The 24,340-nt window shown below is 43.1% G+C and overlaps 2 protein-coding genes across 2 annotated transcripts; both read left to right on the top strand.

The window, feature by feature from the left end:
* The first annotated feature begins 712 nt into the window (after window positions 1–712).
* Window positions 713–13,095, top strand: strip1 (striatin interacting protein 1). Its single transcript, XM_085274022.1, has 20 exons — window positions 713–871; window positions 2,785–2,854; window positions 2,960–3,034; window positions 3,129–3,263; window positions 3,359–3,479; window positions 3,802–3,977; window positions 4,061–4,188; window positions 4,305–4,487; window positions 4,920–5,140; window positions 5,262–5,327; window positions 5,423–5,486; window positions 5,601–5,672; window positions 6,071–6,145; window positions 6,504–6,601; window positions 6,947–7,073; window positions 10,180–10,280; window positions 10,402–10,468; window positions 10,562–10,666; window positions 10,777–10,981; window positions 11,667–13,095. Exons 1-20 carry the CDS (start codon window positions 761–763, stop codon window positions 11,912–11,914), a joined length of 2,448 nt encoding a protein of 815 aa, XP_085130148.1. The 5' UTR covers window positions 713–760; the 3' UTR covers window positions 11,915–13,095.
* Window positions 13,096–13,275: 180 nt separating this feature from the next.
* LOC146574407 (tripartite motif-containing protein 16-like protein) lies at window positions 13,276–23,975 on the top strand. Its single transcript, XM_085274021.1, has 7 exons — window positions 13,276–13,769; window positions 17,332–17,427; window positions 17,508–17,741; window positions 17,826–17,982; window positions 18,059–18,148; window positions 22,108–22,167; window positions 22,280–23,975. The coding sequence occupies exons 1-7, from the start codon at window positions 13,299–13,301 to the stop codon at window positions 22,822–22,824; spliced, it is 1,653 nt and encodes a 550-aa protein (XP_085130147.1). The 5' UTR covers window positions 13,276–13,298; the 3' UTR covers window positions 22,825–23,975.
* The last annotated feature ends 365 nt before the right edge of the window (window positions 23,976–24,340 follow it).

Here is a 24,340-nt window from a genome sequence, read left to right as displayed (position 1 = left end):
CTAATCCACACAGGGTCAAAATATTATCGTCCCTTAGTAAGTTGCACTTCGACCAGACGCTTTCGGCAGATATAAACAAGCTTCTGACATAATTCTGGCTGAATATTTTACCACTCTTGGCAGAAATGTAGACTTCATTTAAATTGGTTGGTTTCCTAGCTCTTAAGTTAGCAAGAGCCAGGAAACAGGATTGAGCTCGGGGCTTTGGGAAGTCCCTTCTAGAAGCTATCTCTCCCCCCCCCCCCCAGTTTAAATAAATAATTTAAAACAAAAAAATTACCATCACATGCATGCACCGTGATAAGTGAATGTAAACATCTGACCACAACTTCATCCATAATTTACAATAAATGCGAATTCTATATTTTCTTTAATTATAACTGTTTTGGAGGATTTTAAACATCTTTAGATGTTTATCCATCACGTAGAAGAGAAGTTTCTGAGTAGTCCCGCATTAATTCTACAGTAGCTACGGCAGATCCTAAATACAGAAGCGGAGCTGTGAACTTTCTTCATCCTGAATGAGTCCTGCAGCAGATGTCAGGCTCTGCTCCGACTTCTGATCTCATCATCATAGCGTCAGTTTGGGATTGAGGCCTGAAGAGGCAGAGAAAAATTCATTTCAAAAATAATTCTACACAACCACACCTCGGGCCGCTGCTGCGGACCTTCGGACAAGATTCTGCGGATGCGCTGAAGCGAGTCCGACAGTCACGTTCCATTTCTCATCTCGCGAGAGTTCACTGCGCCCCCAAAAATTATGGACGTCGGTGGAAACGGTAGTGGGCTACCTGTAAACAATAAGCAGAGAGCTATGCTACCTAACAAAACCAGGGGCGAATTTACCCGCAATCAAAGAAAAGATTCAGAGGTACGTATCCAGATGTTTATGGTTGATTTCCAGCGTGTATTTTTTTTAGCTAAAGAGACAAGGCCTTTCCTGCTGCTAGTGTAAAGTTAGCTAGCTCTGTCATTGTAGCACAATTAGTATTTCTAACATGATTCGGGAGTTAAGAGCAGCAAACGACCTTCATTACGGTGTTTGTACGTGTACCTAGCTGTACGGTGTTCCGTTTGTTTTCCGGTGTTAACACATTGAAAAGCGAGCAGGAGACAGCTAGCTGACGTTAGCCGGCTACAGGCCAGGCTTGTGTATGTGTCAGAAACCTAAGGACCTGTTGAAAACTGATTGTTTAGGTCCTGGTTAACGCATTTAATCTTTCTAATGCGACAGTCGGCTATTACAGTGTAATTTTACTGTATATATGCAAAATTGGTCACCCATTTGTGTGACGTTTAAAGAAAACAAGCTGAGTGTTTCCGTGTAGTGGTTTAAATAGCCACTGGAGACAGTCATGGTAGCACTGATTCCCTGTCTGTCTTGAAGAGGTGTATTATATCCAGTCTTTTCTTAAAAGTAGGCTCACAGCGGCAATAGTAAATCCTCCTGTGTTTAGTTGTAATGCTTCATGATGGCAGCTTCAGTGTGTTACTGTTACTTTCAGTGTTGCAGCTGGTACACATGATATTGTTTATTGATTCATAAACTTTATATTACAAATCAGAGACTACATTAACTAGTCTGAAATGTAAATTATAGAATAAGAGATTATAGAGTTGTCAGTAACAAATGCTCAAATACAAGTTTATTACTACTACTATTGGTACACTCTTATAACAAACAGTGCCCAAAGCGGTTTATGTAACCAAAATATAGTGAGGTGTTAAAGTAACGGACATCAGCTGTGCACGGTGTTTATGGACAACTGAAAATATGACTGAGTGTGACAGAACTAAGTAACCCAACAAACCAACAGTGTCATGATGAAACTTTCCAAAGAGAGTAAGCAGACTGAAAGTGGAGGTTTTATAACCTTTACCACTCCCACCACTCAGGTGCACCCAGTCTTAAACAGGACATAGTGCTATTACAGCAGTGTTTGATTGCATCTTATTTTTTACTTTGTGCTCCTGAACTACTTCGAACAGTATTGCTTGTTGTTGCCAACTGGATGTTTTTATACCTTATACCTTATACCGTGCTTTATAGGCACGTATAAAGTGGATAACATGCCTGATTAAAAAAAATATATATATATGTTAAAAAATGCAAGCTTTGTTAGAGAGTAGCTGCCAGCACAGAGGAGTGTTTCACTTGTAGCTAAATACTAAAATGTGGTGAAATGCAGCTAAATGCATTGATTCAAGTACTCTACAAAGGAAGATCATAGTGATTATGATGCACTGCTGTAGATAAAACAACCCAACAAAAATGTATAAGCTCAACCTCAAACAGTGTTATCAGCAGTAAAAAGCCTCAAAAGACATTAATGCGGGAGAAATATTAATCCAACAGTAAAATACTAACGGGGAACATTTTTACTACACACTTGAAGTACAACTTGCTGGCTTACATGTGTTAACGTAAGTGGGCTTTTAATCCAGAAGGTTTCCTAGTCAAATTTATTTTTTTGATATTGTAAATTATCAAAATGCTACTTCCATCACTTTCTCTTAGCGAGAGTCACTTGGACATTTTGGTGCTTTGACTCTTGATGATGTTGTTGCTGTTGTTATGGAGAGTTTTGGAAAGGAAATTAAACACTTCTAACTAAATACCACCACTTATTAAATGAGAAAACAGTTTTTTATGTGCTTGTGTGTAGAGTTTGGGTAATGTGACTTCTTAACATCAGTCGGATGTGATTAAATTGGATTAATTACATTTTTTTTTCTTTCTATCTAGTAGCTCTCTTTCTAACCTCTGTGGTGTGTTGTGCACAGGGGCAGTCTGAGTTTCCAGATCTGGAGTTTGAATATTCGGACACAGATAAGTGGGCTGCAGAGCTGTCAGGTACGTGTGTGTAAGTGTGTGTGTGTGTGTGTGTCACACTTTAAGAACCTGTAACCACCTAATAATGTGTTCATATTACTTATGAACTCTTCATGTGTCTTGCAGAGCTTTACAGTTATACTGAAGGACCAGAGTTCGCTCTTAATAGGAAGTGCTTTGAAGAGGAATTCAGAGTTCATGGTAAGCACTCAGAATATACATACACAGCCATACAAATAAAAGATGAAGCAAGTATGCATCGTAGTTTATTTTCTTCACCTCTGCTGTGCCTTAGTGTCTGATAAGAAGTGGACAGAGCTCGATGAAGCTCAGCACAGAGCTCACGCTATGCGCCTGTTGGACAGTCTTGAAGTCACTGCCCGGGAGAAGAGGCTGAAGGTTGCTAGAGCCATTCTCTACATGGCTCAGGGTCAGTCCATCACACATTTCCATGATTTCAAGTTAACTAGAAAATAGTTTGTCTTCATGTACTTCATGTACTGTCTTCTTTTTTCCTGTTTTTAGGGACCTTTGCTGAGTGCAGCTCTGAGGTGGAGGTACAGCACTGGATGAGATACAACATATTTCTGCTGCTCGATGTGGGGACCTTCTCTGCTCTGGTGGAACTGCTCAACATGGAGATTGAGTATGCTCTCCATCAACTTTTTTAGCCTTGCAGAAGTAAATGCCAATTAAAACAAAACAAAGAAGCCATTTTTTCCTACCACATAGCTTTCTGGAAGCATTTATTGATGTCCAAAGGTGCCATAAATCAGTCAGCATGCAATTTTACTTTAAATTTAGGACGGGGGAAACACATTATTTGTCTGTTGGTTTTTTTGTTTGTTTGTTTTTATTGTTTTTGTTTTTTAAACTAATGAATTCACTCAGAATAAAAAAGAAGAATCACTGGTTGTCTGTGGTAGACTTCAGGTTAACCGCTTCCTGGTGTGCTGTCTGTGTTTCAGTAACAGTGCTGCCTGCAGCAGCGCTGTCAGGAAACCAGCCATCTCCCTGGCTGACAGCACAGATCTCAGGGTGCTGCTTAACATCATGTACATGATGGTGGAAACCATCCAACAGGACGACCCAACCGACAAGCCCGAATGGATAACCATCAAGGAGACCTTCAGGACAGAACTGGGTAAATTTCATCAGAGTAGTTGAAGACTCATTGAGGTTATGTGCAGAATCAGCCTTGTAAATGAGCATGCTTCTCTGATCCAGGATCTCCTCTCTTCAACAACGAGCCCATTTCCGTTATGCTCTTTGGTATGGTTACCAAATTCTGCAGCGGTCATGCGCCTCACTTCCCCATGAAGAAAGTTTTGTTGCTGTTGTGGAAGAGCATACTGGTGAGAGACTCAAACATCAGCCTTTCACAGAGATACTGATATCCCAAAGAGTTTATCTCCATTTTCCTCCTAAATCCCATCTTATCTTCCAAAAACCTTCCTGTCTTCTGTTTCAGTTCACACTCGGAGGGTTTGAGCGGCTGCAGAGCATAAAGGTCCGTAAGAGAGAGGAACTGGGTCTCCCTCCTCTCCCGGAGGACAGCATCCGAGTCATTCGCAGCATGAGAGCGGCTTCTCCTCCTGCATCTGCATCTGACCTCATTGAGCAGCAACAAAAGCGGGCACGTCGTGAACACAAGGTAGTTATAGCTGCTACCATCAGGTTAAAGCCAGCTATAAGCAAAACACCTCAAAGTGAACAGCAGTGCTCTCACAAACTTGTATTGGTGTGTACGATGGACTGTGTGCAGCAGCACGCACTTTACAGCACCCATTCCCTCTTTGTGCAAACAAAACTGACAAATCCAGGAACACGAGCACGAGCGAGGAAAAGATGACTGCAGTCCAAAAACAGCTAAATAAAGACATTATTATAATTAATAATAATAATGATGATGTTTTTTTTTTAGAGCACCAGCTTGCATTATTGTTTCATTTAGATGACGAGCCTTCTGCTTACAATGTATTCATGCAATAATTTCTCTGCATTCAGTGGCTTCATAGATGTAATACTTGAGTAATTTTAGTATTTGCTTCAGTCTAGTTGTAATTATCTTGTAACTCAAACACAGGCGCTGATAAAACAGGATAACCTTGATGCATTCAATGAAAAGGATCCTTACAAAGCGGATGACTCACGAGAAGATGAAGATGACAATGATGACAATGATAACTCTATAGAAGCAGAAACTTTCCCTCTAGAGCGGGACGAGGTGATGCCTCCACCTATTCCTCATCCTCCGTCGGAGAGGGTGTCCTTCCCAAAAGGTCTGCCGTGGGCTCCTAAAGTCAGGTACTGCTCAGTCTCACCAAACAGCAATGCTGAACTGTAATGATGTTAGTTCCTCCTTTATACCCACAAATATACAATTAAGACTTTTTTTGTTATTGATGTTACTGTTTTGCTCCAACAGGGAAAAAGATATTGAAAACTTCCTAGAATCAAGTAGAAGTAAATTCATTGGTTACACTCTTGGAAGGTAGTGTTTTCTTCATTTTTTTAAGAGATGACAGTTAGCTTTTGTGCAGAAATATTGACATGTTAAGAACTGTTTATTTTGTGCACACATTACAGTGATACAGATACAGTGGTTGGATTACCCAGGCCAATTCACGAGAGCATCAAGACCTTAAAGCAGGTATTGCAGTATTTTGTGCTGTACTTCATTGTTGGGATATTGAAGCATGGCTTAATTTCACACACCTGAAGTGTTCCTGAACCTTAATTTATTAAATGCTATCTTATTTTTCAGCACAAGTATGTCTCTATAGCTGAACTACAGATCATAAAGGAGGAGGAATTTCAGAAAACCCCTCTTTCTGGCGTAAGTATAAACAGATACAGTTTTATTAAAAGGAGATCTGTCGTGGTACCTCTCATTAGACTTCATTAAGGTTGGTTGGCATGGTTACTCAGTTCAGAATAATCCTTTTTTATCATATAATGGGCCTTGGTGCAGCCTCTTAGTTCATCTTCTATCTGAAACACAACTTTGTTCATTCATATCGTACACATCCAGCAGCAGAAACAAATTGCCTGACGCCTGTCTGAAGCCTTTGCACATACACTGACCTCATAATTTTAAACTCTGGCCATGCAGAAATTATTCTCACAGTAAGCATAATAGGTCCATTTTAATTATTCAGTTAAAGAAAAACACACAAAGTAAATTCTTCAACTCGACGTCTCTTGTTTTGTGTTTTTCTTCTTTCTTGTCGTCAGGGTGAAGAGGAAGTGGAGACGTGTGCCACCGAGCTGCTTTACCAGGGGATTCTGCCCAGTTTGCCTCAATACATGGTTAGTATTGTATGGTTTATATTGTGCTACTGTGGGACTACTCATACTACAGCTGTGGTAGAGTAAAAAGGCTTTAAAACCTGTAATTCTGTGTGAAAGCAACAACAGAGCAGGGTCTGCTCAGGGATGGCGATAAAGATTATTGCACAAATACTCTATTGCAGCACTTGTGTAAAGTGTTGTGTCACAGATCAGTGGTGTGCTGTTAGTTATACTAAAGCATTTAGTTAGATTTTACGAATTATATGCTGGATACATTTGAAGTACATAAATAAAACTCCAAGATTTAGAAACCTCAGTGTTGGCAGGCTGGATTTAAAGTGTTTAAATCACTCCATCATGCTTGGTCTCTCTGTAGATTGCTCTGCTGAAGATCCTGCTCGCTGCTGCTCCGACATCCAAAGCTAAAACCGACTCCATTAACATCCTGGCAGACGTGCTGCCGGAGGAGATGCCGTAAGTGCCTTGAGCCTGCCAGTTTCTTATCCACTGTGCCATTATGTGATAAAGAGGGAACATATGCTAACCGAGAGACATTTCCATTATCTAATGTACTCACATTTCAGGGTGAGTACAGGTTTTCAGGTCATGCACACTTGTACATACAGAGCTGGAACTGGTTTGGTTTTTTTTTTAAACAAGGAGATGTGGTTTATCGGCAGGTTATTTTGCCTGAGCATGTTTGAGAACAGTAGACTCTAAGATTGCTACGTTCTGATTTACAGGCAGGTGCTAGTTTTTACCTGCGAGCAGAACAGACTGAGGGTTATCTGATCTGATCTCTTCTGTCTGACCCTGCAGGACCACAGTGCTGCAAAGCATGAAACTTGGTGTTGATGTGAATCGGCACAAAGAGATCATTGTGAAAGCCATCTCTGCAATTCTGCTGCTTCTCCTGAAACACTTCAAACTCAACCACATCTACCAGGTGCGCACGCCACACGCCTGTTTAACGTTGCACATTGTTATTATTCCAGTTTAAATTATAATTTTGAGTCACATCAAATATCAAAACATGGTAATAGAGATAAAACAGATTCACTCCCCTTCACACTGCAGCAGGTTTAGTTTAACTCACGTTTATTTACAGTGGGGCAAAAAAGTATTTAGTCAGCCACCGATTGTGCAAGTTCCCCCACTTAAAATGATGACAGAGGTCAGTAATTTGCACCAGAGGTACACTTCAACTGTGAGAGACAGAATGTGAAAAAAAAATCCATGAATCCACATGGTAGGATTTGTAAAGAATTTATTCGTAAATCAGGGTGGAAAATAAGTATTTGGTCACCTCAAACAAGGAAAATCTCTGGCCCTCACAGACCTCTAACGTCTTCTGTAAGAAGCTTTTCTGTCCCCCACTCGTTACCTGTATGAATGGCACCTGTTTGAACTCATCATCTGTATAAAAGACACCTGTCCACAGCCTCAAACAGTCAGACTCCAAACTCCGCCATGGCCAAGACCAAAGAGCTTTCGAAGGACACCAGGAAAAGTATTGTAGACCTGCACCAGACTGGGAAGAGTGAATCTACAATAGGCAAGCAGCTTGGTGTGAAAAAATCAACTGTGGGAGCAATCATCAGAAAATGGAAGACATACAAGACCACTGATAATCTCCCTCGATCTGGGGCTCCACGCAAGATCTCATCCCGTGGGGTCAAAATGATCATGAGAACGGTGAGCAAAGATCCCAGAACCACACGGGGGGACCTGGTGAATGACCTGCAGAGAGCTGGGACCAAAGTAACAAAGGTCACCATCAGTAACACACTACAACGGCAGGGAATCAAATCCCGCAGTGCCAGACGTGTTCCGCTGCTGAAGCCAGTGCATGTCCAGGCCCGTCTGAAGTTTGCCAGAGAGCACATGGATGATACAGCAGAGGATTGGGAGAATGTCATGTGGTCAGATGAAACCAAAGTAGAACTTTTTGGTATAAACTCAACTCGTCGTGTTTGGAGGACGAAGAATACTGAGTTGCATCCCAAGAACACCATACCTACTGTGAAGCATGGGGGTGGAAACATCATGCTATGGGGCTGTTTTTCTGCCAAGGGGACAGGACGACTGATCAGTGTTAAGGACAGAATGAATGGGGCCATGTATCGTGAGATTTTGAGCCAAAACCTCCTTCCATCAGTGAGAACTTTGAAGATGAAACGAGGCTGGGTCTTCCAACATGACAATGATCCAAAACACACCGCCCGGGCAACAAAGGAGTGGCTCCGTAAGAAGCATTTGAAAGTCCTGGAGTGGCCTAGCCAGTCTCCAGACCTCAACCCCATAGAAAATCTGTGGCTGGAGTTGAAAGTCCGTGTTGCTCGGCGACAGCCCCAAAACATCACTGCTCTCGAGAAGATCTGCATGGAGGAATGGGCCAAAATACCAGCTACTGTGTGTGCAAACCTGGTAAAGACCTATAGTAAACGTTTGACCTCTGTTATTGCCAACAAAGGTTATGTTACAAAGTATTGAGTTGTATTTTTGTTATTGACCAAATACTTATTTTCCACCCTGATTTACGAATAAATTCTTTACAAATCCTACCATGTGGATTCATGGATTTTTTTTTTCACATTCTGTCTCTCACAGTTGAAGTGTACCTCTGGTGCAAATTACTGACCTCTGTCATCATTTTAGGTGGGGGAACTTGCACAATCGGTGGCTGACTAAATACTTTTTTGCCCCACTGTATTTACAGCCTTGATTCAAAAAAAGTGACCAAAACTTTTTTGCACGTCTCTTAAACTAAATTCTGTCCACTGTAGAAAACAGAAAACATATCAAATGTTTAAACTGAGACATTTTACTTGTGCATGAAAAGTATTAGTGGACACACTAAGAAAAGTCTAGAAAAGTAGGAAAGCAGAAACTGCTGGAGGTACATTTTACAACTAATTAGGTTAACTGACAACAGGTCATCAATGTGATTGGGTATAAAAACAGCATCTTAGAGAGGCAGAGTTTATCAGAAGTAAAGATGGGCAGAGGTTAACCAATCTGAAAAAACTGCATCTACAAATTGTGGAAAAAGTTCAGAATAATGTTCTTCAACATAAAACTGTGAAGACCAGGGCTATCTCATCATCTACAGTACACAATATCCAAAGATTCAGACCATCTGGAGAAATCTCTGTGCGCAAGGGATGAGGCTGATAGTCAGTACTGGATGGCTGTGATCTTCGGGTCCTCAGGCATCGCTGCATTAAAAGCAGCCATGATGCTGTCAAGGAAACCTCATGGGCTCAGGAGCACATCCAGAAATTGTTGTCTGTAAACAGAGTTCACGGTGCCATCTGAAAATCTAGGGTGAAGCCTGATCAGGCAAAAATGAAGCCATAAGTGGACATGATCCAGAAACACTGCTGTCTTCTCCGGTGCTGGCTTCTTTAGATTGACATATGCTCCACGTCTGTTTCATGGAAGGAAAACTAAGACGCTAAACTGCAAACTGCAGCTATTAAAACTTCTATTAAAACTATGAAACTAAAATTCATAGTAGAAGAGTCTGGGTGCTGAACTGACCTGCCTGCAGTCCAGATTATTTACCAACTAAACAACTCAAAAACAAAAGATACCACAAAAAAGACCCAGGACGGCTGAGCAGGTAGAGTCATTTCCTCTCCCAAAAGTCCAGCAGCTGGTCTCCTCAGTTCCTCCTATCAAATTCAAAACAAGCTAATAATTTTCCTAAAATGGTACATTTATTGTCAGTTTAAACGTTTGATATGCTTTCTGTGTTCTGAATAAAATCTGGGCTTATGAGGTTTTCGGGTCATTGCATTCTGTTTTTAGTAAGTTTTAAAACAGGGAATTGGGTTAAAAAATAGTCTTAAAAATCCACTTAAATATAAAAGGCGAGTTTCTTCTTTTCTTAAACTTAAATAAATCCTAGATTATTTTCAGAGTTGAACAGTTGTTGTGTTAATCGTGAGTTCAGTAGTAACCAAAATACAAACTACATACACGTACTGATATAAAAACTAATCCTTGTGTAACTGCTGTCCCTCTGTGTGTGTGGTTGGTGTTCATAGTTTGAGTACATGGCTCAGCACTTGGTGTTTGCCAACTGCATCCCCCTCATTCTCAAGTTCTTCAACCAGAACATCATGTCTTACATCACAGCTAAGAACAGGTACTTTCAGTGTGGCGTTACATAACAAAGTCATGATTCCTGTTTGCAGTGCGCATCAATAAACTAAATGTACATGGCTCTGTATTTCACTGCATTGACTTTACTTTTTTCTTCCTCAAAGCATTTCAGTACTCGACTTTCCGTACTGTGTGGTGCACGAGCTCCCAGAGTTAACCGCAGAGAGTTTGGTAATTTTACCCCCCTTGTTTCTGTTGTTTTGTTGTTGTTGACACGTGACTGTAGGATTTGGATGTTTACTGTGGACGATTTCTTTGTTACAGGAAGCGGGAGACAACAATCAGTTTTGCTGGAGGAATCTGTTTTCCTGTATTAACCTGCTGAGGATCCTCAACAAACTGACCAAATGGAAGCACTCCAGAACAATGGTGAGAGGACGTCACGTCACATTTGCTGTGACACACGAATCACGTATGAAAAGACAGGATATAACTCTCTGCTTTGATTCTTTTTTTTTTTCCTTGACATTTTCTGCCAGATGCTGGTCGTGTTTAAGTCGGCACCCATCCTGAAAAGGGCGCTGAAGGTCAAGCAGGCAATGATGCAGCTGTATGTCCTCAAGCTGCTCAAAGTGCAAACAAAATACCTCGGACGTCAGTGGAGGAAGAGCAACATGAAGACCATGTCTGCCATCTACCAGAAGGTCCGACATCGCCTGAATGACGACTGGGCGTACGGAAACGGTGAGAGGAAAATCTGAACAGCTTTCGTGCAGAATATACAACACTACACACAAACATAGGACAGCATTATTCAAGTATCATTCTAGAAAAAGTGGGGAGCAGGTGATATTTGAACACCATAAAATCCTTTTTATATTCAGAGAACCAGTCAAACCTGGAAGCTCTTCTGCATACCTTGGCTGTCATGAGGGGTTACTTGAGTCACTGTTGCCTTTCTATGAGCTCAAAGAAGTCTGGCCATTCTTCTTTGACCTCTGACCTCTAAGAGAACTGCTGCTCACTGGAGATTTTCTCTTTTTTTTGGACCATTCTCTGTAAACCCTGCCACGTGATTGGCTGATTAGATGTGTGTTAACGAGCTGTTAGACAGCAAATAAAGTGGCCGGTGAGTGTGCATTTAATAAATGTCATGAGTTGGGAAAAGTGCCGCAGACTGCCTGAGGTGAGACAGCTGGTGTGTGAGTGAAAGATGAGCTGCACATTCAAAGTGTTTCGTGTTTCTCAGACCAGTCGTCTGTTCGCTGCATGAATGTTTCATGTGTTTGTCGCCTTTTTGAGACAAACCTGCTGTTTTGTTTTTATGTCCTAATGGAGATCAGGATTTGTGGGCTGCTGCAGATTGCTGTTACGCTCAGAGCAGACAAAATCCACTAACTTCCAGTTACTGTTTGTTTTGTGTGAGCAGATCTGGACGCTCGTCCGTGGGACTTCCAGGCCGAGGAGTGCGCTCTACGAGCCAACATCGAGCGCTTCAACAGCCGCCGCTACGACAAGAGCCACAGCAATCCCGACTTCCTGCCTGTGGACAACTGTCTGCAAAGTGTTCTGGGCCAACGAGTGGACCTGCCCGAGGACTTCCAAATGAACTACGACCTTTGGCTGGAGAGGGAAGTCTTCTCCAAACCTATTTCCTGGGAAGAACTGCTACAGTGAGACTCGACCACCGTCAACATTCTTGTCGTTTATTCTTGTTTTTTTTGTTTTGTTTTTTAAACAGTTTCAGTCAGGTGTTCAGATGAAGCACCACCAGTGCTCTCACTGATCAACAGAACTCTTCTCTGAACAGAACAGTATGCTACACATTCTGTATAGACTGAAGGTGACGGATGGATTTTATTCTCAGTTTCCAGCATGGAGGAGTGTTGTCGGGGGTCCTGCTAAATGCTTTTGGTGTTTGAACTTTTGCCTTTTGAGAAATTTTGCATTGTTATGATTTCTGTGTAGTTTTTAGCCAAAAAAAAGATCATCCTTTTGTACTTAGGTTCTCTGAGACGTCTCTTGCCTCGTTCCCAGTTTTTTAATGAAATAGCTGATAATGACCTCAGTGCTAAAACTCCATTTGCGGACTTGAACTCTGCTCCTTCTTTACATTACAGATATTTCCTCTGTGTGCCTCTTACCTGCTACTGTAGGTTCGCAACTCACCAGGAAGCACTACATGACCACACTTTCACTTTTAAGTTTAAATAGAGTATTCATTTTAGGTATTACGTGTTAGGCCAGGCTCAGCACAGTGAATACATGAATAAAACATTCCTCGTTCCATCTCACGAGTTCATCATCTTCAGAGAGACTGAAGGAAAGGTCAGGATTTCTTTATGTACACTCATGATAGTCGGATCATTGCTCCTTTAACAGTTGGACCTTTTTGTTGCCCTGCTGGATTTTCAGGATGATATCATATCTGTTTTACCTGACTAAGTGCTTTTGCTCTGGGACCATCAATGAGGCTGAATGGACATTAAAATCCCAGTCTAGACAAAAAACAAACAAACAAGAAGCTCGTCAGCATCTTCGTCTTCTTTGCTGTGCACACACCTGCACTGTGTGTGTTGGATCTTGTGAAAGAAAAGAGTGTTTCTGGTCTCATAAATGTGGTTCTTGTTGCCTGGTTTTATTCATCAGACGGCTGTTTTTGAACAGAAGGGTACAACTGAATTTAAATTGCCAGTTACAGAACTGTTATACTTCTACATCTTTTTCAGATATGAGTTTCTTTGTTTTATTTAAACATTCAGGAAATGAAAGTACATGTAAATTACAAAGCTTATTTATCACTGCTTTTCTTTGTTTTATGTTTACCTAAATACTGTAATAAAGACATTCATGTTGGATTTATTTGTCCTTTCTGAAGGTTGTTGTTTACATTTGTCTGGTCTTTGAGATTCAAACAGCCAGTGTGGAGGAGACACAGACTCCGCCTTCCTTTTTACAAGAATTTCAAAAGATTTAGTCACTCCCACACACAAACACACACTTGTGAGTCATTTGTGCAGGAAACGAAACTTGTGACAGCCCGCCTTTTTACCACAGAGACATGGCGGAGCGTAACATTCCTGCGAAGATGAACCACCTCTGCTGTCAAATTTGCAGAAACCTTCTCAGGAATCCTGTGATGATTCCTTGCGGACACAACTTTTGCATGCGCTGCATCCAGGACCAATGGGATTGTGACCAGCTGAGGAACAGTCTCTGCAGGTGCCCCGAATGTAAATATGAGTTTCCATCCAGACCTCAGCTGATCAAGAACACAACTCTAGCTGAGGTGGTGAGAGAGACAGAAATGAGTTGTAATAAAGAGCAGCAGTCCTCAGAAGGGAATCGGAAAGTCCTGAAGAGACCCCGGAGCTGTGCAGAAACATCAGAGAGCACTTTGTGTGGAAAACACAACAAGCCCCTGGAGGTTTACTGCTGCACAGATAAGCAGATCATATGTGCACAGTGTGCTTCAGCTGAGCATGGAGGACACAGGATCGGGTTGGTGAAGGAGGAACGGAGGCGGAAGGAGGTACTTACAGTTTTTTCTGAATGCTTAAACCCTAACTGTGATTCCTGTAGCACAATCTCTAAAACTATTCAGACTTATAGCAAAACCACTCACTGAGTTTGCAAAACTAAAAGCACAAAAACTGCTTTGCACTCAGTTTGCAATTTTGTAACACACACTTTGCAAAACTGTAGGCACAATTCACTGCACAACACTCAATTACCAAATTTCCAACACACTCCTAGCAAAAGTATACACATGTATGGCTATCATTAACACTAATTTGCCAACTGTCTGGCACACTTTCACATGTGAAAACTTCTTTAGATAATTAGTTCACTTTGCAATCAGCCTAAGCACTATAATACAGGTAAGCTGTGTGTGCGGAGTACAATGGAGGGAGCAGAAAGAGTGAGAAGTAGAGGAGGCCGAGGAAGAGGACGTGGAGGTGAAGAAGTAGGATGAAGAGGACGACAAGGACAAGGAGGAGCAAGAGGAAGACGAGGAGGGGGGAGAGGAAGATGAGGAGGGGGGAGAGGAAGGGTAGGAAGAGTAAGAAATAGAATTGCTGATGACATCAGAGCTACAATAGTGGACCATGTAATCAACCGTGGAATGACCCTGAGGGTAGCTGGCCAACGGGTCCAGCCTAACTCGAGCCGCTACACTGTAGCAAGTACCATAAGGACATCTTGAAATGAGAATCGGTTAGTACAGTCACTTCGCACAAAGATTTGTAGCACTGCCATATGCCAATGAGAAACACACCAATACCATTGATGTAAAAATACTGAAATTGTTACTTTACAGAATTGCTAGATGACCAGATGCTGGGGGCAGAGGAAGCATGTTCACTGCAGACCAAGTAACCCATATAGTCATTATGGCGGTTGCAAATAATCCTATACTTGGAAATAAACACTTGTGTTTGTTTTGATGTGTTTGAATAAACAGCAGTACTTGAAGTTTGGATCCCTCTATGCTTATGGATCTATGACAGAAGTATGAGCTCAAACTGACATAGCCTACCTTGTGCACAGAGAAAGCAAAAGCCAGATGTGTTTTGTATTCATACCATCAGTGTGCAGTTGGCGCATTGTGTGCTTAGTAGATGATGGCTTGTGTGTACTGTTTGATACGGAAACACCATTTTTACGAAGGTGTGAAGAGTTAATCTAGCTGTGTTTGCTTTTGCAAGAGAACTACAATGTTTTGATGATTGGGTGACAGGTTTTCTTATTTGTGTGAAGAGTTTTGCAAAATTAGCCAATAGTTACAAAAAATGTGCTTAAACAATCAGAAAAAACTGTAAAACAAGATTAAAAAAAAAGGTGCAAATCCTACTTGAAAGCTCAAATTTGCAGGAAGAAGAAACTGAAGGAAGAATCTCCTGGAAAGCTTTTGGTGAATTAGCCCAGGAGTCAATTCATGCAGTCTTATGGCATAATACTAGACCTTCTAGCACTTACAGTTTTTTCTGATTGCTTAAGCACATTTTTTGTAACTATTGGCTAATTTTGCAAAACTCTTCACACAAATAAGAAAACCTGTCACCCAATAATCAAAACATTGTAGTTCTCTTGCAAAAGCAAACACAGCTAGATTAACTCTTCACACCTTCGTAAAAATGGTGTTTCCGTATCAAACAGTACACACAAGCCATCATCTACTAAGCACACAATGCGCCAACTGCACACTGATGGTATGAATACAAAACACATCTGGCTTTTGCTTTCTCTGTGCACAAGGTAGGCTATGTCAGTTTGAGCTCATACTTCTGTCATAGATCCATAAGCATAGAGGGATCCAAACTTCAAGTACTGGTGTTTATTCAAACACATCAAAACAAACACAAGTGTTTATTTCCAAGTATAGGATTATTTGCAATCGCCATAATGACTATATGGGTTACTTGGTCTGCAGTGAACATGCTTCCTCTGCCCCCAGCATCTGGTCATCTAGCAATTCTGTAAAGTAACAATTTCAGTATTTTTACATCAGTGGTATTGGTGTGTTTCTCATTGGCATATGGCAGTGCTACAAATCTTTGTGCGAAGTGACTGTGCTAACCGATTCTCATTTCAAGATGTCCTTATGGTACTTGCTACAGTGTAGCGGCTCGAGTTAGGCTGGACCCGTTGGCCAGCTACCCTCAGGGTCATTCCACGGTTGATTACATGGTCCACTATTGTAGCTCTGATGTCATCAGCAATTCTATTTCTTACTCTTCCTACCCTTCCTCTCCCCCCTCCTCATCTTCCTCTCCCCCCTCCTCATCTTCCTCTTGCTCCTCCTTGTCCTTGTCGTCCTCTTCATCCTACTTCTTCACCTCCACGTCCTCTTCCTCGGCCTCCTCTACTTCTCACTCTTTCTGCTCCCTCCATTGTACTCCGCACACACAGCTTACCTGTATTATAGTGCTTAGGCTGATTGCAAAGTGAACTAATTATCTAAAAAAGTTTTCACATGTGAAAGTGTGCCAGACAGTTGGCAAATTAGTGTTAATGATAGCCATACATGTGTATACTTTTGCTAGGAGTGTGTTGGAAATTTGGTAATTGAGTGTTGTGCAGTGAATTGTGCCTACAGTTTTGCAAAGTGTGTGTTACAAAATTGCAAACTGAGTGCAAAGCAGTTTTTGTGCTTTTAGTTTTGCAAACTCAGTGAGTGGTTTTGCTATAAGTCTGAATAGTTTTAGAGATTGTGCTACAGGAATCACAGTTAGGGTTTAAGCATTCAGAAAAAACTGTAATATTTCCAACTCCAGATTTAGTTTTGAAACGACAATGCAGCGACATAGCTGACTATAACAAAAATATTACAAGAACATGTTTTCTCTTTGGGTAAATCCAGGAAACTGTCATTAACCAATTGCTCGTGATTTCCTGCAACTTCAAGATTGCTGACAATGTTTTATATCCTGGTGGATATTTGGAAACTTTTGCATATCTTGTGATTTATATATATGTACAATGATTTTAGCCATGTAACTGAGATGAAAGCAAAGTGCACGCTGCATCTAAGGCACACAGATCGACGATTCAAACTTCAACATAAGCCTAAAAAAATGAATAATTGCTGAAACTAAGTTTCGATTGGAAGTGAGGGGAGGAAAACTGGAGAACAGACACCCTGTGGAACGAAAACAGAGGCTGATGATAACTATTATAATTATTAAATGCAGGATGGTGTATAAACACATAGTGAGTGAAAAAGAAACACGGTGTATTATGGGAAGCCCCCAGTAGAACAGACCGACTGCAGAATAACTAAAGGAAGATTCATGGTTATCTGATCCAAATCTATTGATAATCCCTTATCAACAAGGGACGTTTTAAGCCTAATTTTAAAAGTAGATGGGCTGTCTGTATTTCAGACAGGTGACATTTCCACTTTATTTGGTTAAACAAATCATTCCTGAGTACTGGGACAGCCTTACAAAACATTCAAATGACTTACAGCATCGACCCAGTTTTAGACAAAGATGCATTTGATTCATACAAATGTAAAAAGTGCCATCCAGGAAAAAACTAACAAAATCTAAACAAATTATGTGTTTGCTTCCAACTAACACATTCTGAAGAAGGAACTTAAGGACATGCAGACAAAGTTCAAGCAGACTCTTCAGAAGCAAGAAAGGAAAAGAGAGATGATGGGGGAGATGCTCGGACAGATTCAGGTGAGGGGAACATGTGACCAAAAGGTTATGTTGTCTGAAGTGTTTGTAGTGTGTCACCCACTCACATGTGTATCAAACAGGACGAGGCGAGAAAAACAGAAGCCTTCTGTGAGAGCGTCATAGTGGGCGCCATCGACTCCCTTCAGAAACATTACCTGTCAGTGAAGGAAGTGATTGCAGCTCAGGAGGAGGCGGCTGCAGCTCAGGTTCGCATCTCGCTGAAGAGCCTGGAGGAGGAGGTGAAGCAGATGAAGGAGAGGGATGCTAAGCTGGACCACCTGGCACAGACTGAGAGCCACATCCGTTTCCTGCAGGTATACTCCCAACACAGCGCTGGAAATGTTGCCTGTTTCTGAGTGACGGGTCGTATCCTGAACTTCTCCCCTCCATCCTCACAGAAATGGCCCTCTCTGAAGCTCCTCTGTGACCCCTCATTCCAGGAGCTTTCAGAGGATCCACTCCTCCACTTTGAGCTCACAAAGAGAGCCGTTGAGCATCTTGGGAAGCAACTGGAGGGATTCTGTGACAAAGAATTTGCCTCAATCTGTAACACTGGTATGTGTCGTTATGTGGAAAACATCTCTCTTTAATTATAAGAATGTAAGAATATCTATGTCCTTGCGTATGACAGCTGATGGTGAGGAGCAGCAGGAATCAGCATCAGAGATGGAGGAAGATGATGTCCAGCGAAGAAGTGAAGCCAGCGTCTCACAGCTCCATGGTTTGTCCTTCAAACAGTTTCCAGAACAATTTTAATATTATCTTACAATTGTGGTCAGAAGTTTACACCCACTCGTCATCATGGACATGACCGTCATGCTAATTTTGGGTTTTTAATGGTTTCTTTAAACTGTTGTTCAGCACACATCTTTAATGGCTTTGAGAAACAAGAATCGAAGAGAGAAGTTTGAATATATTTTGGATTTCTTTAATTCACACAGAGTCAAAAGTATACATACAGCCTCAAATATATTAACCAGCCCCCAATAATATTTTGTTAAATGTCCTGTTACTGTGCTGGAAGGTGCTCCACCTGGAGACTCTGTTGTCCTGCTGGGAGACTTCAATGCTCACGTGGGTAACGACAGTGAGACCTGGAGGTCTCACTGTCGTGATCGGGAGGAACGGCCTCCCTGATCTGAACACGAGCGGTGCTTTGTTATTGGACTTCTGTGCTAATCACAGTTTGGCCATAACGAACACCCTGTTCGAACATAAGAGTGTCCATAAGTGCACGTGGCACCAGGACGCTCTAGGCCGTAGGTCGATGATCGATTTTGTAATCGTATCAGCAGACCTGCGACCATATGTTCTGGACACTCGGGTAAAGAGAGGGGCTGAGCTGTCAACTGATCACCACCTGGTGGTGAGTTGGATCAGGTGGCGGGGGAGGACGCTGGACAGACCTGGTGCACCTAAACGCGTAGTGAGGGTGTGCTGGGAACGTCTAGCAGAGGCCCCAGTCCGCGAGATCTTCAACGCACACCTCCGGCAGAGCTTCAACAGCATTCCGAGGGAGACTGGGGACATTGAGTCTGAATGGACCATGTTCAGCGTCTCCATTGCCGAAGCTGCTGCATTGAGCTGCGGCCGCAAGGTGGTTGGTGCCTGCCGTGGTGGTAATCCCCGAACCAAATGGTGGACACCAGAGGTGAAGGGAGCCACCAGGCTGAAGAAGGAGTCCTATCGGGCTTGGTTAGCCTGTGGGACTCCGGAGGCAGCCGACAGGTATCGACAGGCCAAGCGGAATGCGGCTCGGGCAGTGGCTGAAGCAAAAACTCGGGTGTGGGAGGAGTTCGGAGAGGCCATGGAAAAAGACTTTCGGACTGCCTCGAAGAGATTCTGGCAAACCGTCAGACGTCTCAGGAGGGGAAAGCGGTGCTCTACCTGCACTGTGTATAGTGCTGGCAGAGCGCTGCTGACATCGACTGAGAAACTTGTCAGGCGGTGGAAGGAATACTTCGAGGACCTCCTTAATCCCACTGACACGTCTTCCGAGGAGGAAGCAGAGTCTGGGGATGAGGGGAATGACCCGCCAATTTCCGGGGGCGAGGTCACTGAGGCAGTTAAACAACTCCTTGGTGGCAGAGCCCCTGGTGTTGATGAGGTCCGCCCCGAGTTCCTGAAGGCTCTGGACGTTGTAGGGCTGTCCTGGTTGACACGCCTCTGCAATGTTGCGTGGAGATCAGGGGCAGTACCTGTGGACTGGCAGACCGGGGTGGTGGTCCCCATCTTTAAGAAGGGGGACCGGAGGGTGTGTTCCAACTACAGGGGGATCACACTCCTCAGCCTCCCTGGGAAAGTCTATGCCAGGGTACTGGAAAGGAGAGTTCGTCCGTTAGTCGAACCTCGGATACAGGAGGAACAATGCGGTTTTCGTCCTGGTCGCGGAACACTGGACCAGCTCTTTATCCTCTCCAGGATACTTGAGGGTGCATGGGAGTTTGCCCAACCAGTCTACATGTGTTTTGTGGACTTGGAGAAGGCATTCGACCGTGTCCCTCGGGGTGTCCTGTGGGAGGTGTTGCGGGAATATGGGGTGTCTGGCCCATTGCTACGGGCCATTCGATCCCTATATAACCGTTGCAAGAGCTTGGTTCGCATTGCCGGCAATAAGTCGGACTCGTTCCCGGTGGGTGATGGGCTCTGCCAGGGCTGCCCTTTGTCTCCGGTTCTGTTCATAATTTTTATGGACAGGATTTCTAGGCGCAGCCAAGTGGCGGAGGGCTTTCGCTTTGGTGGCCTCAGAATCTCATCTCTGATTTTTGCAGATGATGTGGTTCTGTTGGCTTCATCGGGTGAGGGCCTCCAGCTCGCACTGGAGCGGTTCGCAGCCGAGTGTGAAGCAGCGGGAATGAGGATCAGCACCTCCAAATCTGAGGCCGTGGTTCTCAGCCGGAAAAGGGTGGAGTGCCCACTCCGGGTCGGGGATGAGTTCCTGCCCCAAGTGGAGGAGTTCAAGTATCTCGGGGTCTTGTTCTCGAGTGATGGGAGAAGGGAGCCGGAGATCGACAGACGGATTGGGGCTGCAGCTGCAGTAATGCAGACGCTGCACCGGTCCGTCGTGGTGAAGAGGGAGCTGAGTGTAAAAGCGAAGCTCTCAATTTACCGGTCGATCTACGTCCCTACCCTCACCTATGGCCACGAGCTGTGGGTAGTGACCGAAAGAACGAGATCGCGGATACAAGCGGCAGAAATGAGCTTCCTCCGAAGGGTGGCTGGCCTCTCCCTTAGAGATAGGGTGAGAAGTTCGGCCATCCGGGAGGGGCTCAGAGTAGAGCAGCTGCTACTCCACATCGAAAGGAGCCAGCTGAGGTGGTTCGGGCATCTGACAAGGATGCCCCCTGGGCGCCTCCTGGGTGAGGTGTTCCAGGCATGTCCCACTGGGAGGAGGCCCCGGGGCAGACCCAGGACACGCTGGCCTGGGAACGCCTTGGTATTCCCCCGGATAAGCTGGAGGAGGTGGCTGGGGAGAGGGAGGTCTGGGCCTCTTTGCTTAGGCTGCTGCCCCCGCGACCCGGCCCCGGATAAAGTGGATGAAGACGGATGGATGGATGGATGGATGGATGGATGGATGGATGGATAAGTTGAAGAATTTGCAGGTAGTCCTGCTCCTTATTCCATCCATTTTATGATGTACCAGTGTCACGTTTATACAGGAGAACATCTGTCGTTTAAAAGGTTTTATTTGCTTCAGCAGTTGAAATTACAAGTTTACAGCACTGGACTTTGATGTGAACTCAGCCATCTGCTTCACACAGAGGATGACTCTCAGAGTGGGCAGTCCAGTTTTATACTACAACAAAAACACGTATTATTATGAAAGCGGAAGCGACGTGGCAGTCCTGCGACTCTTCTCCTCTCTTTGTTCCCAGCTGACCTCGTCTTGTATCTTCTCCTCTTCCTGGAAAAATAAGACAGAAAGAAAACACCTCCCTGCCTAGCCTTGATTTTTAATATAATCTAGCAATCCTAAGGCTACTGATTCCACTTATTATCTAAGTTCGGGACATTCTGTTCGGACTCCCTTGGCCCAGAAAATATAATCTGGACTTCTAACCAGTTATGATGTGTAAGCATGCTTTGCAAAACCCTCTGCACTTCTACATGTCAATCACGATAATTCAATTCATAGCGCTGAATGAAGCTTTCGACCCGTAATTCATGGAGTGCCTGATACCAGTACCACTGCTAAAAATAGCCCAGAGCATGATTCGGAGATGGTACAGTGTTCTTCGGTTTAAAAGCCTCACCACTATTCCTCCAGATACACCTCATGTCATTGTGGCCAAAAAAGTCTTTATCTTGTCTGACTATAAAACTCGTCCATGTGAGCAGCAGCAAATTTTAGTCCAGCTTGAACGTGGAGCAGGGTCTTCTTTCTTGTATGGCACCCTTCTACATGCCAGTGTAAAAATCATTTCACCTTGGACAGGGGTGCTGGCAGTTCACAGTTAATGGCAGGTTTGAGTCGGTGGTTCCTGGGTTGTTCCTCAACATCCTTAAACATGTCCTCTCATCTGAGGGTCAAAGTTTGAGTCTGCTTCCAGACCTTGGCAAAATGGTGACACATCTGAATAACTTGTACTTACAGGCCAGTTTCAGGGTCCCTGTATTGTTTAATGATGCAGCAGAGACGCTCACTGATGCTCTGATGTCGTCTCCCGTGTCTCTTTACAGCTAGCAGGCCTCTGGCTAAACAGAAAGTTGAGCCTAAAACCAGAGAAGAGTTCCTGCAATGTAAGTTTATCTTCCAACCTGCATTCACCATGACTTTACCCACACACAGACTCATCCAACCACAGCTGTCTTCTTAGAATTCAGTCCTTAAATGTTCTCTTCATTATCTCAGATGCGTGTAAGCTCTCTCTGGACCCCACGACAGCTCATGAGGACCTGGTTATTTTGAAAGGAGGGAAGATGGTTAAGCTGTGCAATGAGAGGTCCAAGAATCCTAGTGTTCGTAACCCAGAGAGGTTTATACATCGGCGGCAGGTGCTGTGCAGGGAGGGACTGCAAGCTGACTGCTACTATGAGGTAGAGGTGAAAGGAGACAAAGCAGAGATCGCTCTAACCTACAAAGGAATAAACAGAAAATCCCGCACTACACTGTCAGCCTTCGGGGCCAATGCAAATTCCTGGAGTCTGGATCTATCTAAACATTACTCTGTGAGCCACAATTCTGACAGCATCCAGCTCACTACACCACCCCGTCATCACAGGGTTGGAATTTATCTTAAATTTCAAACCGGAACTTTGTCTTTCTATGAGGTGTCGGACAGTATGAACTTCCTGTACAAGGTTGAAGCCGAGTTCAAAGAGCCGCTGTATCCCGGATTCTGGCTCGGAGAGAAATGTTGCATCAGGATCTGTGATCTGAGACAGAGCCAACTGTAAAAGAACTGAAGAGGACTGCAAACAGCTTCTTTCTACTTAAAGGGAAATTAAAAATAATATGTATAGATTGCTGTATAGATTGCACAGTGCACTGACATGTCTGTTTCCTATGATGTGTGGGGTGGTTGATAACTCTGCAGTATATGAAGCCCAAATTGCCTATATGTGTAAGTTTGTATAAATTCAATAGTATAAAATTGCGTTTTTATTCATGCTGGACATGTTTTACTGTGGACAGAGTGCTGAATGTAGAAGAATGTCTTGTTTCTACGTAACCTCCGAAGGCAGGATTTAGCAAGTACATATAGTTGAGGGTATATATGTATATTCTGTTTCTATTTAACATTGCTTTGTGAAATTACTGTGTCCAGAAGAGGGCGCCATGTGTCTGCGGTTTGCCTAATAGCCTTGTATGGAATTTCAGTCAAGTCAATATTAAAGAACTAAATAAACAAGTGGACAAATAGAAATGTAATTAAATGAATCCTGAAATATTTTTCTAATTAAGAAAATGAATAAAAATAGAGGCCGTCTCTCTTGATTGCCCACTTCAGGGTGGGAGAAACACCCCTGAACTGTGTTATGATTGTTGATGTAACATAGTTTGCTTACCAGAGGGCCCTCTGAGCTCTTCCCTGTTGGTAACACCAGAACACTCAGTGGGAAATTAGTAATAAATTAGTCATCTATGACCTGTTGACACAATAAAACAAGATTTATTTAAACTGCATTGCCATATATTATCTCAGTAAGGCTCATAAATACGTCCACATAACAAACGTTTTGGAAATCTGTCTAACGCTGATATATTGGACTTATAAATCACCAGATATTGGTGCTGGTCTTAATAATCCTCTGTTGGTCCAGCTTTACTCAAGTACTCTGTATTTAAAATGCATGTTTGATTAAGGATGATGGATTTAACAGTGTGGTTAAAGGGAGATAATTTATTCTAGCAGGCAGGGAAATTGTGTAGATTTGATATTGCAGTGCTGGTTGGTGAGAGTCTCGAGGAGATTGTCATTAGTCTGCATTTGAACTCATTGTCTAATCTTCCTGTTCTGCTCGGTATGGCAGAATAGGAAGAATAGACTGTTTGGTCCTTATCTTTTTATTAATTGCTAATTCTGCATATTAAAACTGTGTGTCGTGTTTTAAAGTCTATGGTGATTATTTAAAAGGCTCTGACTCTAAAAACAGTGCTTTATATATTGATTCTACCAGTTGAACCTGGTTACTTGATGGTTGATGATGTGAGTGCTGATGGAAGCAGCAGGATGAGTCCTGAAGTGTACAGGGCTATACTCTCTGCGCGTATTATTGAGACAATCGCTTCACAGTGTGAATGGATAATGACCCAAAACATAATGTTCAAGCAACCCAAAAGGCAAAGAAATAATAATAGATTGGATTTATATAGCACTTTTCAAGGCACCCAAAGCACTTTAGAATACCACTATTCATTCACACACTGGTGGCTGCCCTGGGGCAGACTGACAGAAGCGAGGCTGCCATA

Source organism: Mchenga conophoros, linkage group LG5 (assembly GCF_057382185.1).
Source record: "Mchenga conophoros isolate Kocher_MC1m ecotype Shallow Benthic linkage group LG5, M_conophoros_male_GT1.1, whole genome shotgun sequence".
NCBI classification, from domain to species: domain Eukaryota; kingdom Metazoa; phylum Chordata; class Actinopteri; order Cichliformes; family Cichlidae; genus Mchenga; species Mchenga conophoros.
Note: the sequence above shows the minus strand (reverse complement) of the source record. Positions and strands in the feature narration are given on the sequence as shown.

What these genes read in the sequence shown, in the direction of transcription:
- strip1 (XM_085274022.1), top strand. Translation starts at nt 761, where the DNA reads ATGGACGTCGGTGGAAACGGTAGTGGGCTACCTGTAAACAATAAGCAG. An exon ending in CCAGTTTGCCTCAATACATG is followed by an intron (nt 6,146 to 6,503) that starts GTTAGTATTGTA and finishes GTCTCTCTGTAG; the next exon opens with ATTGCTCTGCTGAAGATCCT. An exon ending in CGACTGGGCGTACGGAAACG is followed by an intron (nt 10,982 to 11,666) that starts GTGAGAGGAAAA and finishes TTGTGTGAGCAG; the next exon opens with ATCTGGACGCTCGTCCGTGG.
- LOC146574407 (XM_085274021.1), top strand. Translation starts at nt 13,299, where the DNA reads ATGGCGGAGCGTAACATTCCTGCGAAGATGAACCACCTCTGCTGTCAA. An exon ending in GCCACATCCGTTTCCTGCAG is followed by an intron (nt 17,742 to 17,825) that starts GTATACTCCCAA and finishes CCATCCTCACAG; the next exon opens with AAATGGCCCTCTCTGAAGCT. An exon ending in CAGAGAAGAGTTCCTGCAAT is followed by an intron (nt 22,168 to 22,279) that starts GTAAGTTTATCT and finishes TCATTATCTCAG; the next exon opens with ATGCGTGTAAGCTCTCTCTG.